The sequence below is a fragment of the Acanthochromis polyacanthus genome, chromosome 11, assembly GCF_021347895.1.
Source record: "Acanthochromis polyacanthus isolate Apoly-LR-REF ecotype Palm Island chromosome 11, KAUST_Apoly_ChrSc, whole genome shotgun sequence".
NCBI lineage: Eukaryota > Metazoa > Chordata > Actinopteri > Pomacentridae > Acanthochromis > Acanthochromis polyacanthus.
The window spans coordinates 6,476,587-6,495,041 of NC_067123.1; the positions used below are offsets into that span (position 1 = coordinate 6,476,587).

At 39.3% G+C, this 18,455-nt stretch overlaps 2 protein-coding genes across 2 annotated transcripts in view; both read left to right on the plus strand.

Moving 5' to 3' along the window:
• Positions 1–10,202, plus strand: part of LOC110967792 (fibrocystin-L) — an 82,671-nt gene extending 72,469 nt beyond the window's left edge. Inside the window, 9 exon segments of the mRNA XM_051955531.1 lie at positions 328–560; positions 1,794–1,958; positions 2,035–2,192; positions 4,631–4,766; positions 5,401–5,739; positions 5,830–5,981; positions 6,557–6,703; positions 7,587–7,740; positions 8,620–10,202. Coding sequence (XP_051811491.1) covers positions 328–560; positions 1,794–1,958; positions 2,035–2,192; positions 4,631–4,766; positions 5,401–5,739; positions 5,830–5,981; positions 6,557–6,703; positions 7,587–7,740; positions 8,620–8,942 — 1,807 coding nt within the window. The 3' untranslated portion in view covers positions 8,943–10,202.
• Positions 10,203–10,763: 561 nt separating this feature from the next.
• gdf6b (growth differentiation factor 6b) lies at positions 10,764–15,477 on the plus strand. Its single transcript, XM_022217498.2, has 2 exons — positions 10,764–11,173; positions 11,359–15,477. The coding sequence occupies exons 1-2, from the start codon at positions 10,828–10,830 to the stop codon at positions 12,249–12,251; spliced, it is 1,239 nt and encodes a 412-aa protein (XP_022073190.1). The 5' UTR covers positions 10,764–10,827; the 3' UTR covers positions 12,252–15,477.
• Positions 15,478–18,455: the final 2,978 nt, after the last annotated feature.

Sequence of the window (18,455 nt, forward strand, 5' to 3'; positions counted from 1 at the left end):
TTACCACCCACCAAAACAGAACTTCCATGGCATTCTGATAATGTTAGCAAACGCATCATAACTTGTGAGCTTTCGGTAACACAATAAATCATTTGAAACACCCATTTGGAAGCAGCTAGAGTAACCAAATTATGTTCTCAAAGTTGTTTTCCAGATTTTTTATTTTTAAGGTTGTACTTGTCAGCTCACTGCTGCACATTTAGTGTGTAAATCAACAAAAACAAAGTGTATTATATCAAAACCTTTAAAACTATGGTAGAAGATTGAGTCTTTTCTACTGTTTTTATTTAAACGTCTGATAAAATCGTATGTGTGTCTGTGCCTCAGTAAAGTGAACCCTGCCGACTGCGTGGACATGGAGTGTGATGCGAAGAAGAAGACGATGCTGAAGGACTTGGACGGGTCGCTGCTGGGAGCAGTGGGAGCTGTGGTGCCCCAGTCCGAGTTCGAGTGGAACGGAGATCCCAGGAGGGGCCTCGGCGACTATCGCATCCCCAAAGTCATGCTCACTCACCCCAACGGCAGCCGAATCCCAGTGGACCAGATCGCTCCAAACAAAGGTAACTCTACTGCAGGAGGGAAATGAACAGATTCACATTCTGATCGACAGTGGGAGCTGGTAATGGAAATGAGAAAGAAGTTTCAGCTAGCATCAGCTCTACCACTTTTTTATTATCCTAAAAAAGCTAAGCTTAAAATACTGGTAAATTAGTGCAACAATCATCCATGCATTCAGTTTAAACTATTAGCTCACAACAAATCATGACATTTATTCTGCAAAATTATTCTTTTATACCCACTGAATCCCAAAATCCACAAGAGGGTTTTAGGGCATGTTACCGTTTCAAAAATACAATTACACCATTTCTCAGTCACAAAATATAAAAAGAGAAAGAATCGTTGGATTTTCAACTTTTAATGTATCATCTTTTGATGTATAATTTGCTGAAGTGGACTTTCTTCTTGAAATACAATCAAATTCAGGTTTAAATGGTGGTATTTCATTGGGATTACTTTTTTCTACAGGTGTCAGTCCAAAAATTGTGAAAAACATGCAGAAAAAACTGAAGATTCTGAAACAAAACTGAACATTCTGCCCTCCTCGGCACATCCAAGAAGTCATGATTTACTAAACTGCAGTCACAGTCTTGTGGTAAAATCTCAGGGACTTTTCAACTGAACTGCAGGCAGTGTTTACACGGAGGAAAGACAACAAGAGAAACCAGTAAAACTAATGCAGCATGGCTCAAAAATGGTTTACAGAGGAGCGCGTAGTCAGCAGGTTCTTGGGAGATACATTCAGCATGGTGAAATATTCTTCTGGAATTAATGTGTTGAGTAAACAGAGCAAAGGTTTGAAGCTGTAAAAAGGTATAAAGTAAAAAAAGCTACGGTATTAGGTAAATGTTGTCCATAATTATTCTATTTTTTTCAATTAATACAAGAAATGCAACTTTTGCTTTGCATTCTGTATGATTTATGGCATCATAACTAAACTATGATGCACAGAAGATACTCCTGAGTTTTCTCCTCTTCTAGTTATTTTTGTTGTGTTTCCATAGACGTGTAGGATTTATATTATCCTGAAAAATGAACCCACAGTGAGTTAAATTGTTACAGGAGCAAAGAAACACCCAGGAACTGTTTGCATCTCTGAGAGTTTTAATTCATTCTTAGGCTGCTAAATAAGCCTAGTGATAAAAGATGTTGTCCTTCAACTAACAGTTAAAAACCTTCACTCTCCTCTCTGAACATGCTAAAGATCAGTCTGTTTCCTAAAATGCTGCTTTCAGGTGTGATCAGGAAAAACTGCACCTACGTGAGTTCCTGGCAGAGCTACATGTGCTTCGATCTGAACTACAGGATGGTGGTGATCGAGAGCCTCGACGCAGACACGGAGACCAGACGTCTGTCGCCCGTCGCTGTGCTCGGAGACGGATTCGTGGATCTGATCAACGGTATTCAGAGTTTTCGTGGTACGACTGCGCTCTGAAGCAGCAGAAGAACGTGTTTTTGATGTGGTTGTGTGTTCAGGTCCTCAGGATCACGGCTGGTGTTCAGGCTACACCTGCCAGAAGAGGGTGTCTCTGTTCCACGGCATCATGGCCACCGACCACTACTTCGACGTCTTCTTCACCGGCGTCAGTCCGCAGAAGCTCCGCCTCATGATGCTCAACGCTGATCCATCAGAGGTCGGTGCACTGATGTTGAAGTTTCCAGAACAAGGTCACATCTAGCAGCTCCTCAACAGCACGGACGACAAACACTCACTGTCCTAAAACACAGAAGGTCCCTGGACCGACACTTGTTTGAAGAACTGAAGCGTTTCCACTGTTTGCTTTGATTTTTTGCTTCAGGATCAAAGTGGTGAACCCAGTAAATGTCCTCCTATCCTCTGATCATGGGTTATAAATCCACTGAATCAGCCTGAAAACGAGACAAAATTTCCATTGTCTTGCTTCTAATCTGGTATTGATGTTACTAAACGCCAACAAGGTTTAATTGGTCCAGAAATATACTCTGAATTGTGATAGTCAGTTGTCATTATATTTATAAACACTTAGTTTTTAAGATCATAGGTCGGTTTGAAGAAATCACAGAGACAAATCAGAAAAATTAATGGAGATGGCAAAAGAGTTTGTTGTGTTCTGTCGAGACGGCAGCACCAACAAACCCAAACTGCTTCCAGGAGAGATAAGATAAACCCTTACTGTCGTTGTCACAGTCGTTCTTTTCTACAATGAAACTTGAGTCTTGTTGCTTAAAAGGAAAAACATGCAGTTGTCAAATAATAACAAGCATGTACAGTTAACTGATCAAATATGCAGTTATCAGAACACATTATAAACACGTCAAAATATCAAAATGCAATAAAAAGAGAATAAAGCTTATGTGCATAATATATAAACATTCTATACATCCATCAAAATAATGTGCAGAATAAAGTGACGTTAGGATAAAATGAGCTATAAGGTCCAGAGAACACTGAAACTGGGCTCCTGGTGCACATCCTTGTGTAATATTTCTGTAAAAACTAGTCGAGTTTTCATCATACTTCAGTACATTCACTCATTTTTCAGCTTATTCCCGCATAAAAGACACTTTTACTTGACTTTTATGTGACATCTCATCACAGCTCTAATAAACCCTTGGAGAGCAGCCAACTCTTCACCGATATTTGGCCCAAGGTTTGACTTTGATGTCACTCTGCATGTAAAATACAGCAGGTTTGGCCCTGATGTGGTATAAAGAAGATTCTGACACATAAAAACCCTCCAGTTAAGGTCAACATCTGGCATCTGTCAGGTCTTATTCTGCAGCTTCATTTGAGTTTGTTTTCTGCTCTACAGTGTCAACCTTTAAAGGAAATGACGACAAACATTTGACTTTTTGTAGCAGGGCTCCAGACTGCAACTAAATGGTCGCATTTTGCGACCAAAATTTGAGAGTAAATTTTTCATCTACTCGCGCATGTGTGACCAGTAAATTTGCCGATTCTTTTTTTTTTAAAATTACTATTGAGTATTTTTTATTGCTGCCAAACTTCTGCTTCACACTTCCGCCCAGTAGACAGTAATGCGCAAATGAGCTGGTTTACCAACATTAAGTCCAAAAGAAGAAGAAAGGAGACGAACACCAAAGAAGAAGAAAGCGGGCCAATGTGTGTGAGAGTAGGGGGCGAATGACGGTGAAGCCTTTATTTACGTTCAGCCTTATTGTGAACACAGAGTCACCTTTCTGTCCTTCCCTCCTTTCTTGTCTCCATTCCAGCTGCTTCTAAGTTTAGACACATCCTTTGCTGGACAGAAACAGCGTGGAACCGTTTTCTTTTGTCTTTACTTGAATTTTCAGACTTTTCAGCGTCTTCGTCATGTCAGGAAACCTCTTCTTAGAGAAACACTTCCTGTGCCACTGAATTGGTCACAAAATAAAAGCCCATGGCATTAAAAATACACCTTCAAAATAAAAGCCTGGAGGAAACGGTTATTTTGACACTTGTAAAACAAAGGCTTGCCAGAATTGATGAACTGATCAACAGACCTTTATAAGAGTAATTTACACATGATTTGATATAAATACATAACGTGCACATGCATAACACATGCCTGTGCTCAGCACACGGTCTTTTTTATGACAGATTTCATCCGTCGGAAATGATACATCAACTGAGCAGCCTTGGTGGAGTACTGCTCTCTGAGTGCTTTTCTTGTTATGTTGTGTCAACTGCTGCACAATAAATTGTAAACTGAAAACATAGTTTCTGCATTTGCTGTGCTGGTATTTATCAGTAATACAGTGAAAATGAGAGGAAATGTGAATATTTACTTTGCAAGTCAATTTTGGTGTGCGCCCCTAAGTTTTCCGCTTGCGCTCCTAAAATTTTAAGTTAGGGGCCACTGTGCTCCGAGGAAAAAAGTTAGTCTGGAGCCCTGTGTAGACAGCGATATAAAGCTTTAAGGTACCCAAAGTTAAATCCCTTGTTAACAGGTGAGGCTGAGAGCTTTTTGAAGCGATATACTTCTACCTCTAACTATAAAACAGTTCCACAAATCTACATCTTCACTTCATGTTTGCTTCACTGTCTTTTTTCATTTTTGGTTGGCTGTGTTTTTGTTTTGCTTTCATGCAGAGTGTCGTGGTGTCGGTCTTTTACTCCAAACCCCAGCGTTTGGACGTGTACGTCGACAACGTGCTGGTCGCTCCAACTAATGCTCAGTGGAACGCTGATAGAAGTGACTACACCCTGAAGAAGCCGATAACTCCAGGTATTAAACATTTGCAGACACAAATAATGTGACTATGACACCATATTGTTGTGCTTCTTTGTGCTTTTGCATGTTTGGCTTTATTTTTAACTTTAATTTACACCATGGGAGTTCATGTTTTCTCATTTCAAGTCTGTTTGCATTCTATCATTTTGTCTAGTACACCGTTGTTTTATGCACATGTGTATATATTTTGAAGACAGGTATGTAAATTGCTGCTGCAACGCTGCAATTTCTCTTATTCTAGATTGATAAATGTGGTTTTCCTACCTTACCACAAGTACCTGAAAGCATCTCCAGGTGTTGTAGCCTAAATCTCATCGTTAGCAACCAAAAAAAGAAATTCCTAAGCCATAAATTTCAGGCAATTTGCTGCAAATGTTATGTATTTCATTCTTAGTCAGCAATTTCTAAGCATAACATACCATTTATATCTTTGATCGATGGCTCTGCAGTTAAAATTTTCACATTAAAAGTCACCAATAATCAATAGTAGCTATTGTTAAATGTTGGAAATCTGGTTTTCTGTCTTTGATTAATCATGTCTGATTAAAAACAAATAAAGAATTGAGCATCCAAGAGGTTTTTCTCATCAGTTCAGTTGTCATTTTTCTGATTTTCCTTCTTTCTCCAGGTCAGTACGTTCCTCAGTTGAACGCCACCATAGGAACCAACTACTTCGACCAGGACAACAAGATGCTGAAGGTGACGCTGAGAGGCTCCAAACCGGTGGAGATCAGAACCGCCCCGGTCCTCGTCATCGCCTTCAACCTGCCCGCCTTGACCGAGGCTGAGTTCTTCGGCGAAAGGCTGGTCCGGAACCTCGCTACGTTCCTCGGTGTTCCCGCCAACATGATCTACATCACCAAAATCACCAGGGAGGACGCACGGCGCCGGAAGAGGTCGCTGGGCATGAAGGTGGAGGTGGAGATCAAGAGACCTCCGGTCCAGCAAACCACCAACGGCACCAACGGTTAGAAGAAGAACAGTTTCAGGTCTGAAGGGTGGATTCAGACAAGTAGATGTGAAAATAAATCCTCGTTGTCGCTGTTTTTCTCTCCAGATGAGGAGGACTTTACGTTGCTGAAGAACATCACGGATAATCTGGTTCAGGCGGCGGTTTCCGGAAACCTCAGTCAGTCCATCGGCTTCAACGTCTCCTCGATGGCCGTCACCCCACCGCCGCCTTCATCCTTGGACCCCAGCTGGAGGGAGGTGAGCACGATCAACATCAGTCCTGTGGAACATCAAACAGCTGTTTTCATACGAGGATTAAAAATGACGAGTTTGGAATATTTTGAAATTCAGACTTTCAACCCCAGAGTGCATTGGAGGACATTTCCCTTCAGGGATGAATAAAGTGATTCTATTCTAAGACTTTTTGAATTATGTGGCACTTTTCAGAATTTCTAATTGAAATATTTAAATTCAAAGTCAGTGAAGTTACCATGTGAGTCCTTGCCCGTTTATGGTAAAAAAAACAAGCATTCCAAGTAATGTAGGTATCGTCACTTAGCACAACTACTCAACCGTAAAATGTGTGAGTTTCATCAACTAAGCATGGTTAGTTTTAGTACGTATAAACAAAGATCTGTAACTGGAAAGATGAGAGGCTGGTGACTGAATTAGGGCAGTCCAAAAAGGAGGGAAACACCGACAACGGGAGGAAGTAAAAACAACCTGAGGAAAGGTGTTTTCAAAACAAAACAGGAAGTAAACAAACCAAAAGCTTGGCTGTATTTCCCCTCCAGCTTTGTGCAGATTCATTGATTTTGTGTTTTGAACTTCAGGTGGCCACAGAGGAAGTGACCAGAGAGGAACCTGAGACGAGTTACGTGGCCACGGTGTCCGACCTGCTGCTGATGGTGGAGCCGATAGCCGGAGAGTTCGTCGGTCCTCTTTCCCAGCAGCCATGTCTGATGGCCGTGGATGAGGAGGTCTGAGCAGATACCACAAACACTATGTAACACAATAAAAAAACAAAGCAGCTGACTCCTACAGCTGCTGGGTAAAAGTTCTGCTGGTTTTGGAGGTAGTTTGACCACTTTTTGGTTGTTGGAGACCCCTAGACCTCAACAGATCTTCATTCATTTCATTTATATTTGCTTAAAATGTTTTATATTTTGTAGATCCATTACTTATCATCGTTATCTCACATTGTTTCAGGTTGTGAGCCAGATTACTTTTGTTTACTTTTGTTTCTTGGCATTTTTACACTTTCTGATGTCCTAGAAGGCCTAAATATGCATTTGCTGGTCTAAATATTTAACACGTTTTTATGGTGCTTTTTGAGTATTAAAGTGGATCGTACCAAGGTTTTAGTGTAATAGACATAATGTGTGGTCTTAATTGTGTCTTTTTTGTCATTGTGCATAGACTACTGAGTCAGTCTAGCACCTGGAAATTCTCAGATGAAACAACTCATGAAGTTAACAGCAAAAAAGCCAAGTTTCCCTTGATTATTGTAGTTTTTCTGTCCCTTATTTCCCCTCAATGCTGAATTAATATCTTATTTTGGAGTAAAAGTGGAGCAGATTTCATCTCAGCTGGAGTAAATGTACGGTACGGTGAAGAGTAGTGTTTGGATTCAGGTGCACAATCAGATGATTTCTGTAGAATGAAGCAGTGACATCCTTAGTGCTGCTTATTATTTACTTTAGTACACTTTAAAATAGTGTTCTCTTCACAGCCAGTTGTGATTCTGTACCTCTATAAGCTTTGTGACTCTGTTCTTTGTCCGGTCTTTTTGCTGTTTCCTCATGATCTGTGCCCCTGAATGAAAGTGTTCCTTTTGTGTAATAACTGTGTTGTTGTCTGCAGGGTAACTGTGTCTCGGTGGGAGTGACGTCTCTGATGGTCGCAGCCAGTCTGAAGAACTCCAGTGGAAGCAGCGTGGACGGACTGGAAGGAAACAGCAGCATCCTGTTCAGCGGCTGCTGGGCTAACTTCACCGACCTGTCCATCTCCAACAGCGGTACGTCTGCATTTCATCACCTGTGTCCAAAATAGTTCCAAAAAATAGATATACAGTAATAATATTATATTTTATATTAACCCTCGTGTGGTCCTGTGGGTCAAAATTGACCCGTTTAAAAGTTTGAAAATGTTGAAAAAATACATATTTTCACAGTAAAACTTCTGATGTCCACATTTTCAACATTTATGGGAAATCCATCCATCCATCCATCCATCCATCCATCCATTCTTTATACACCGCTGTAGCCTCACTAGGGTCGCGGGGGTGCTGGAGAAAGCTTTAAACATTTTTTAGTGGGGAAAAAAGAAATGTTAAAAATGTTTTTAAGAACATTCACTTAAAAATCAACCAAAATCCAATGAATCTCACTCGATTTTGGTTGATTTTTATGTGAATGTTCTTAAAGAAAATATTACGTTTTACTGATATACATAAAATCATTTTACATATTTTCAGTATTTGGAAGATTTTTACTCATTTTTTGAAAATATTTACAAGAATTTTTGTGCAACATTTGGGGGATTTTTTTAAATAAAACTTTTAAGGAATTATTGTAATTTTCTTCCTGAAGGTTTTGCAAATTTTCAGAAAATTTGGCAATTTTTTTGCTGAATTTTTGAATTTTTTTTTAGACAAAAACAATATTTTTTGGTGCCCGTAAATGGAGAGAACAGGAGGGTTAATAGTTTTTACTGTACAGTGTTTTCATGTCCTAGATTATGATTCTAGCACTGTGTTAGTGTAGCTGAGGGACATAGGTACTTTAGTACATATGAGAGTTCCGACCTATGGTGAAAATGGGGTCATGTCGCGGTAAATCGAGACCCTCCTGTAAACATGTAGCAGCAGTCATCCTTCTTCCTCTCGTCTCTTCAGGTGAGAACCTGACGATGGTCTTCACTCTGAAGGAGTGGGGCGCCAAGTCCAGCGCTTTCTCCGTCAAGAACCGAAACATCGCCGCCAACACCACCCAGACCCCGACAACCGTCACCCCGATGACCACCAGCAGGACTTCAACAACCATCACCTCGATAACAGACGTCATCCCGGCGGCCAACGTCACCTCGACCACCTCCGACCCTCGGACCACCGACGGCAGCATCTTCGCTTCAAGCTCCACCGTTTCCGCCGGCAACCTCTGTCTGGTCAGCGTCATCTACGCTGTGGCCTGCTGCTCCGACAGCATCCCCATCTGTTAGTGTTTATGAAGGAAAGCTCAACTTTATTCACTTTATCAGGAGCCGCTCTGCCAAGTAAAAAAATAAAGTATAAACGCAGCATGAAGGAGAGAAAAAGTGCCTCTAATTTCTGTTATTCTAATTAGAAAAAGGTTCAAATACATAAAAGCCTTTTATCATTTCCAGAGGCGCTGTTAACACGTCAAATAAAGAAAAGATAGAATTTAATAAAACATCACATGCTGCTGTCATAGTTTTGCTCAGTTTGCTTCTTGAATATTTTGTGCACGTGAATTTTTTGGTTCTTTCATGTGTTGTTAAAATGTAAATCAGGTTTAAGATCCATTTTTAAAAAGTGCAAAAGTCAACTTGAATCTCCAGGACGACATGAAGGATGTACAAAACAGGGTTCCATTTTAATGATTATAATTTTGTTTTCAGTTAATTCCTTTCTGTTGAAGAGATACATCAAATATTTATTCACATGCTTAAAAAAAGAATGGATAGAATATGAAGGTTTTTTCTGTCTTTTTGGGGTTTTTTTGCTGTTTAGTTTTACGTAGTTCTACAATAAATCAGGTGTAAGATCCAGTTTTTAAAGTGCAACAATCAACTTGAATGTGCAGGAAAACATGAAGGTTGTGAATGTGATGGAACCTGTTGCATTTTAAGGATTTTAATCTCTTTTATTTCAATATATTCTATTTTTCATTTCATTCTGTTGTGGAGACGATGTTGGAACATCAAATATTTATTCACCTGCATCAAAAAAAATGTAATTTAAATGGAAATCCTACATGCTGCCATTGTGTTTTTGTTCAGTTTACATCCTAAATATTTTGTGCACATGAAGGTTTTACTTTTTGTCTTTTATGGGGTTATTTGACTGTTATGTTTCATATCAGGTCTGAGATCAGGTTTTTAAAGTGCAATAGTCAACTTAAATGTACAGGAAACATGAAGGTTGTGAATGTGATGAAAACTGTTGCATTTTAATGATTTTATTTTATTTTTTCTTCAATATATTCTATTTTTCATTCCGTTCTGTTGTGGAGACGATGTTGGAACATCAAATATTTAAACCAAATGTAATTTAAACCAAAATCCTCCATGCTGCCATTGTGTTTTTCTCAGTTTACTTCCTAATTATTTTGTGCACATGGAGGATTTTCTCTGTCTTTTGGGGATTTTTCATTGTGTGTTTGTTTTGTTTTTTGTTGTTTTACTATAAATCAGGTGTGAGATCTGGATCTTACTTTTCTTAAAAGTACAACAGTGAACCCGCAGGAAACATAAAAGTTTTGCATTTTAATGATTTTAATCTTTTTTCTTCAATAAATTCTGTTATTCATCCTCATCGGTGTGATTATTTATTGATTCTAATATTTCTTCAGGCTGAGTGGAGGCTCTGTCCGTGGTGCTGAAGCACGCAGATTGACGGGTGCGTCTTTTTTCTGTCCGTGTGCCATGGCGCTGTTCCTCTGCGTCACTAGAGGGCAGGAGACTCCAGCAAACCTTGAACTCACGTAGCAGAGTTGTGACATTTAAACTTCTGCTTCAACAGAGAGAATCTTGCAAATTGTTGCTCAAGCTTTAAATTTAAAGTCGTGTTTGACTGCCGTGTTTTTGGAGAGGGCAGCAGAAGTTTACACGCAGCTTTTCAGCACACATCTGGCTCCCGGGAGGAGGGAGGCGACGGCAGACAGAGGAACAATTAGTTTTACAACCTTAATTTGCGCCTCCATTTAGCCTTTCACGATAACAGTACAACGTGGGCGTGTTCTCGGGCCCCTTTCTTAAAACCTCGCACCGCCTGACCTCCGGAGCTGTGTGCACTGAGCCGAGCCGCCACTTGCTGCAGACTGGATGCAGCTCTGGTCCTCCGGCCGCGGCTGAGGCTCCCAGGATGGATCTCTGTCTCTTCGCCGTCCTGTGCGGGGCTCTGGTGCTGCTCTGGGACCTGCCCCGCGGACAGACTCTCGCTATTTTCCCTCCGGCTCCTCCGAAGAGCAGCCTGGTGGCGAAGATTTTTGACGGACAAGAAGCGTCCAAGTACTTCAAGGAGCTTTACGCGCCGCCTTCACTGGACAGAAGCAACAAAGCGACACCCAAAGATTTAATCGAGCCTCATGACTACATGCTGTCCATCTATAAAACCTTCTCCACGGCGGAGAAACTGGGACTGAACGCCAGCTTTTTTCGCTCTTCGAAGGCTGCGAACACGATTGCAAGTTTTGTGGACACTGGAGAAGGTATGTGGAGCTGCAGTGTGTGTGTGTGTGTGTGTGTGTGTGTGTGTGCAGGTAGATTTATTGAACCTTCATGCTTTATCTCCCACATGAATTAACTGCAGACAATAGTGGTTTTTCCTGTCAGACTGTGGTTTGTGTCCTCTTGGTGAGAATGTGTCTGATCCGTGTTTTAATGCTTTCCACAGATGACCTCCCACTCTCCCCTCTGAGGAGGCAGCAGTATCTGTTCGACGTCTCAACCCTCTCAGAGAGAGCCGAGGTCCTAGGAGCCGAGCTCAGGATTTACACCAAAGTGTCTGGGAATTTCAGGATCTCGGAAACAGAGCCTGTCGACATCCAGCTGCTCTCCTGCCGCAACCAGCAGCTGCTCGACTCCAGAACTCTGGACCTGCAGGACTCCCACCAGCCCAAGTGGGAAGTCCTGGATGTTTGGGAGATATTCAAAGAGCAGCAGCACCTCAGCCACGGGACGCACTTCTGCCTGGAGCTCCGGGCCATGCTGGACAACCCCGAGAGGGAGCTGGACTTGCACCTGCTGGGGCTGCACCGGCATGCCAGGCCCCAGCAGAAGAAGGCCATCCTGGTGGTGTTCACCCGGTCCAAGAGGAGGCAGACGCTCTTCAGTGAAAGGCAGGAAGGGAGAGCTCTGCTAGGCCTGGAGAGGAAGCCAAGAGAGAGGGGCCTCGGCACCAAAACCAGCCGGAGACGCAGGACGGCGACATCCAAAACCCGCCACGGCAAGAGACACGGCAAGAAGTCCAAGTCCAGGTGCAGCAAGAAGCCGCTGCACGTGAACTTCCGGGAGCTGGGCTGGGACGACTGGATCATCGCCCCGCTGGACTACGAGGCCTACCACTGCGAGGGCGTCTGCGACTTCCCCCTGCGCTCCCACCTGGAGCCCACCAACCACGCCATCATCCAGACACTGATGAACTCCATGAACCCCAGCAACATGCCGCCCAGCTGCTGCGCTCCGTCCAAGCTCAGCCCCATCAGCATCCTGTACATCGACTCAGGGAACAACGTGGTCTACAAGCAGTACGAGGACATGGTGGTGGAGTCGTGTGGCTGCAGGTAGCTCGTCTCTGGAGACTCTTTCTTCATCTCCAGTTAGTGGGAATCAAACCGGCTGCAGCTGAAATAAGAAACTGGTTTATTCAGCAGCATTAGATGCAGTTTGAAACCCAACTATCACCTCAATACCTCAAACATCTGTCTTCCCTCTTTATCTGTCTTGAGGACGTCCAACTGGTCACCTTCAACTCTGCATTTCCTTCATATTCATGGACATGTTAACTGTATTTCTTTGTTCTTTTAACTTATTTTGCACTGTGGCACCTCAACAGGACTGTCCAAACCACAACACTCATTCTGTTGTTTTCATTCTAAATTTAAGCAGACAAAGCAGAATGAGAATAAATCAGCCAAATGAAGCTTCCTGTTGTGGTGTGGAGCTCTGTAAAGGCACCATATTGGAAAATACTCACAAAAACATGATCAGAAACTGCACAAATGTCCCATTTTAAATGTTCTCTATTAAGTTTGCTGAAGAAACCGAGACTCTGTCCCAGCTCGTCTGATGAACTACAATCCAGAAATATAATACTCAAATATGCAAAAAGAAAAGATTTACATGAAGTGTGAATGAATCAGCAAATTGTGAGACGATTATTTGCAAAAAAAATGCTGACAAAATCAACAAATTGACAAAGTTGAAAATACAGGAGTATTTTCTTGCCAAGAGTTTGATGAATTTGAAGTTTGACACCACTCTATAGCAGCAGCTAGCAGCTAGTTAGCTTAGCTCAGCATAAAAATGTGGAAACAGCTAGCTGAACCCCTAGATGAAATTTTGTGCCTTACTATGCACAAAAGTGCAGCTGCTAACAGTTAACACAAATGATAGGCTTCCTTATGATTGGCAAGCAAATTTAAAGAACTCTTAGTAATTTAGACCTGCTTCCATTAGCTGCTTTCAGCCATTAAACCGGACAGAAGGTTGTGCTATCGGCTACATGGCTATAAAAATCAAACTGGAAGAAGCTTCAAACTAAACAAGTTGTTTCCCAGCTACTAAAAATGAAGGAACGTTTGTCTATCCACGAGAGAAAAGTGGAGGAAAGTCTGAAAAAAGTCACTGAATGAACCCAAAGTTTAAAATAATAGCTGAGTTTTTTTCTTGTAAAGAGTTTGATGAGGAGATTGACACTAATTTTGTGATTGTATGCAAAATTTGTACCAACAGCTAGTAGCTACTTAGCTTAGCTTAGCATAAAACATGGAAACAGCTGGCCAAACTTCATGCAAAGCTAGAAAAAAAAGGTAGTGTACAAAAGTACAACTGCTAACGGCTAACACAAATGATTCACTTCCATGAATATTTAAAGAAGGTCTTAGTAAAACAGGCCGTTAGCTGCTGTGGAGCCATTAAACTTGGCAAAAGGTATCGGCTACATGGTTATAAAAAATAAAGTAGAAGAAGCTCTGAACCATACTAGTCATTTGTTAGCTGCTAAAAACAAACAAAAGCTTATCTAGCTACCAGAGAAAAATGGAGGAACGTCTTCAGAAATTGTTTTTAGTCGAGGAAGTTGTCATTATTCTTTGATGTCAGCTGAAATTTATGTTCTGTGGGAAAAAAACAATGAAAGAACTGTGTCAGGACTTAATCAGAAAAAAGGTTTTTCCATCTCTCACGAAGCAAACAGTTACGAAAAACTTTTTTTAACTGTCATAGCAAACAAGCAAAACCGCTTTAAAGTCAGTGATTTAGACGTTTTCAAACATTTCAGTCGACTGTAATTTCACCTGTTTACTGTCAGTAGATGTATTTCCATTTAACTGCCAGGCCAAACTTTTAAAATATCACAAAAAATAAATAGATGTGAGTTTGTTTCTATCAGTTGCTATGGAGCAAATAGACAAGCTTGCATAGTGTCGTCTGAATGTGGCGCTGCAGGCTGCATGGACGTAATAAACAAAGTAGAAGAAGACCGAAACCAATGAAAAAAACTAGAAGAATAAACAAACTCCATTTTGACCTTCTGACCTCTGAAAAAATGTTTCCATCTCCAATTAAAATTAGATTTTTTGCAAATTATTAAGTTGCAAAAGGTGATAGAGTCACACCTTCAGTTTAGAATTAATATTCAAATTAGTTAAACAAAATAAACCCAAAATTTCAAAAAATATATAAAAATGGCAGCAAAGATGGTGGAAATATGTTTTTTTAAACTGGTCAGACATTTTCTAACACAAATATTAAATATACACACAACACAGAAACAGCTCTCTCCTATAATGTTCTCTTCACTGAGTTTTAGTGGTGTTAGTAGCTTTTCTGACTTGGGCTGAACCATGCTAGCAGTTTCCTACTACTTCTAGTGTTTATGCTAAGCTAAGCTAACTGCCATCAGCCTGCTGTGGCTTCATGTTTGACTCTACAGATGTGATAGGTGTGTTTATCTTCACATCTAATGTTCTGCAAGATCCCAAATGTTTCAGTAAAATAGATTTATGATCAGAAATGATATAAATAGGAAGATTTTTCTGGTATTTTAATCTTTTCCACCTTTAAAACGTTTGATTTACACTCTTCCAGCCTGTTTCTTCTGTAAAATGAATAATTAACTTTACGTGTTTCAATAAAAACCTTCAGTTTCTTGAAGGATTTAAAAAAAAACAGTTTTCCAGCAGCACTTGACTCAGGGATTAAAGCCGAACGTTTGACCTTCATACATGAACTTAGTCTGCGATGCACTGATGTCCAGAGAAAACCTGTAAATATTCGGAAATAATAATTTATGTTGTGCGAATAACTTATTGCGTTTCTTTTTTCCGCTTTGTTCTGTTGCAGCTTCCAGATGTGTGAGTCGCACATCTGGACGTTCAGGTTCAGATAAACACGTGAAATATTCCCTCTGCTGTATATAGATGTAGAAATATAAATAGCAGCTAAAATTATTCACCTCACATCAGATTCTTCTGGTCGGTGAGTTGATCTTTAGGCTTTTAAAGATTCTCAGCACATTTTAACCTCTTTGTGTTTATTTACTGCAAAATAATATATTATTATACCGAGCGACGTGTTTGTATTTTACTTGAGCTCCTCTCAGAATGTATTTTTTACTTCATTTAAATAATCAGTTTGTTAAACCGAGTGTGAATCTGTTCTCATAAACTGTATAAGATGAGCAGAAATTACAACGTCTTCAACTTTAAATGGTTGTTTGTTGAACTGTGGAATTTATTGCTGTTATTTTTGACAGTTGAACTATAAAGAAACATCAAAAGTCTGTTTTTGTATTGATTATAAATAAGATGTACCACCAGTTCCCAAGAAAAACTCAGGAACTTTGAGAACTGATTGAATATTTAGGTCATTTTCGAGCACAAATGCCAAAAGAAAACTGTAAAAATGTTAAACATTTGCTGTTTTTCCAGTTTTTTATGATAGCAAACTTTAAATTTACTTGTTTTTAGTGTTGGTCAGAAAGAAAGTAATTTAAAGATGCTGATTTTTGCATAAGAGGATTTTTTTTATTTAAAAAAAAAACAACTGTCAGATGTGTTGACACTGAAAGAAACGGTTCATCTATGATGCACTGCTCAGTGTTTTATGAGCGTTTTTACTTAAAATGCTGAAGAATTGAAGCAATTCCAACATTTCTATACTAAAGATAATAAAATAACTATCAGATGTATTGATGCTGAAAATGATAGTTGGTTGCAGCGTTGGGTTCATCTGTGATGGACTGTCCTGTTTTATGTGTAAATTACTTGAATCACTGAAGAATTAATTTAAGACAACAACAAATCATGCTCATTTTGGCATCAGAAAATAGTTTCTATATTTTTTACAGTTCATCTAAGATGGATTCTCCAGTCTTTAATGTGTTAAAACACAGAAGAACTGATGCCAGTTCAATGAAAACACCTTTAAACTGAGAACAAATGAGCTCAAACTAAACTTTTTATGTTTTTTAACATTTGGTATCCCTTTTAGAGCTAATATTCTGCTTCTGTGGTGCAAACCAACAACAAATGTAGAAATAATCTGATTAAATCGACTCAAAATATGAATTTTCCTGGTTGCTGCCTCAGGTTGTTCTGTGCTTTTTGTGTGTTAATTACATGAAATACTGAGAAATTGAGGAATTTTTTTTTTTAAAAAGAACAAAATTACAACTAATGAGCTCAAACTAAACTTTTTGTCGTGTTTTTGAATGTTTTTGATGATTTTTATTGCAAATACAAGAAAAGTCTTCAAGACAGAGGATCTGTTAGACCTCATGTTCTGCTTCAGGGGTGCAAACTAACAACTAATGTGCAATAATCAAATTATATAGACTCAAAATATGTTTTTCTTGGTTGCTGCAGTGTTTTTTGTGTGTTAATTGCTTGAAACACTGAAAAACTGAGGAGGTTTTGTTGGGAAAAGAAACAAAATTACAGCAAAATGAGCTCAAACTGAACTTTTTGTCGTGTCTTTGAATGTTTTTGAATCCCTGTTGGAGCTCATGTTCTGCAAACTGACTACAAACGTGCAGATAATGAAATGATGTTTTCCTGGTCAGATGTGTGGCTGCTGCTGGTTGACAGTGTTCAGGGTGAAAACAGGGTCAGCAGACGGGTGGACGGAGCTGGTGGGCTGCTCTGACCTCCTCCGGTCCACACAAAGCCAGGCAGCATCCCGACATCAGATTAAGGCCGGCTCTTCCTCAGGGGGTCGGAGGTCAAGTGGTCCTTTGTCCCGGGGGCCGTGGACGTTAAACTACGTACACATCCTGCTTAGAAAAGCTGCAATCAGAGGCTCCCTGAGCAACAAGGTGAGATATAAAAAAGGGGCGGCGGGTTTGAAGCAGCTGCAGCGACGGACAAAAGGCTGGAATGTTTGGTCTCTATAGCGGCCAGAGGAGGCGTTTCTACGCCTGTGTCTCGCTGTGGCAGATTTGCAGCGAAACGGAGCAAAAATATTTAACCAGAGACACAAAGACGGACGTAAATCCAGCAGAGGACTCAGCTGCTGGTGTCAGAGGAAGAGGGAAACCGACGGGAAGTCCTGGTAGAAATATCAAAATATAGAAGGAATAAGAAAGGAGGAAATAAAAGACAAAGCTGCTCAAAGGGGAAGCAGGAATTTTATTTAGAATTATTGGATTTTCATGTTTCTGTACGGTCATAGCTTAAGTTTATAATTGATATTTCAATTAGTTAAATTGCTAAAAAAAAAATTGTAATAAAATAAAAAAAATCTGGAATTGGCAGCCAAAAAAATACACTCAAATTTTTTGTTGGATTTTCATGTTTTTGTAGGGTTATGACTTCTGCCTCAAATTAATACTTAAATGAGTTAAATTGTTCAAACATAAATAAATAAATAAATAAATAAATAAATAAATAAATAAATAAATAAATTAATTAATTAATTAATTAATTAATTAATTAATTAATTAAATAAAAAAATTTACAGAATTTTTTTCAAGCATTTTGGCTGCCATTTTCCCCACAATTAATTAATTAATTAAATGTGGGGAAATTGGGAGCCAAAATGCCTGAAAAAAATTCTGTATTTTTTTTTATTTGTTGGGTTGTTATGTTTTTGTAGGGTTTGAACTTCTGTTTCAAATTAATACTTAACTAAGATAAACTGTTAAAAAAATAAACACATTTGGAAAAATACAACAAAAACACTGCATCATTCAGAAACTGTAAAAACTGTGAAAATAACACATATATTGTATGTATATCCATCATTTTAATTTTAAAGTCAAATGTGAAAAAAACAAGAACTTTGGGTTTTGGCCTGTTTTTTTTAAGTCAATATGTTTGTTTGTTTTTTTACTGCGCTTTTACTAGATATTGACTGTAGTTTAACAAAACAAAGAAAATTTGTAAAAAATAAAAATAAAAATAAAATAAAATAACAGGAAACTGCTAAAAAAACATACAGTTAAAGCTGTTAAAATATGTTCATTTCTTAAAACATAATCACTTTAAAAAACACAGAGGAAAATGTGTAACATTCATAAACTGTAAAAGAGAACAAAAAACAGTGAATGTGTGTGAAACCATGGCATCTTTAGCTGATTTAAATAAGAAAAACTGTAAATTTTAAAAAATAAATGTGTAAAACAATGGCTTGGGTTATATGTTTCTGTGGGGTGACAACTTCATTTTAAAATTAATATTTAAATGAGTTAAACTGTCAAAATAAATAAATAAAGCTGAAAAAATGAAAAAAAATCAAGAAAGCTGTTAGAAAAAAATAAAATTACAGTAG

Coding starts and splice junctions, on each gene's coding strand:
- gdf6b (XM_022217498.2), top strand. CDS start 10,828: ATGGATCTCTGTCTCTTCGCCGTCCTGTGCGGGGCTCTGGTGCTGCTC. Junction 11,174..11,358: donor TTTTGTGGACACTGGAGAAG/GTATGTGGAGCT, acceptor TGCTTTCCACAG/ATGACCTCCCACTCTCCCCT.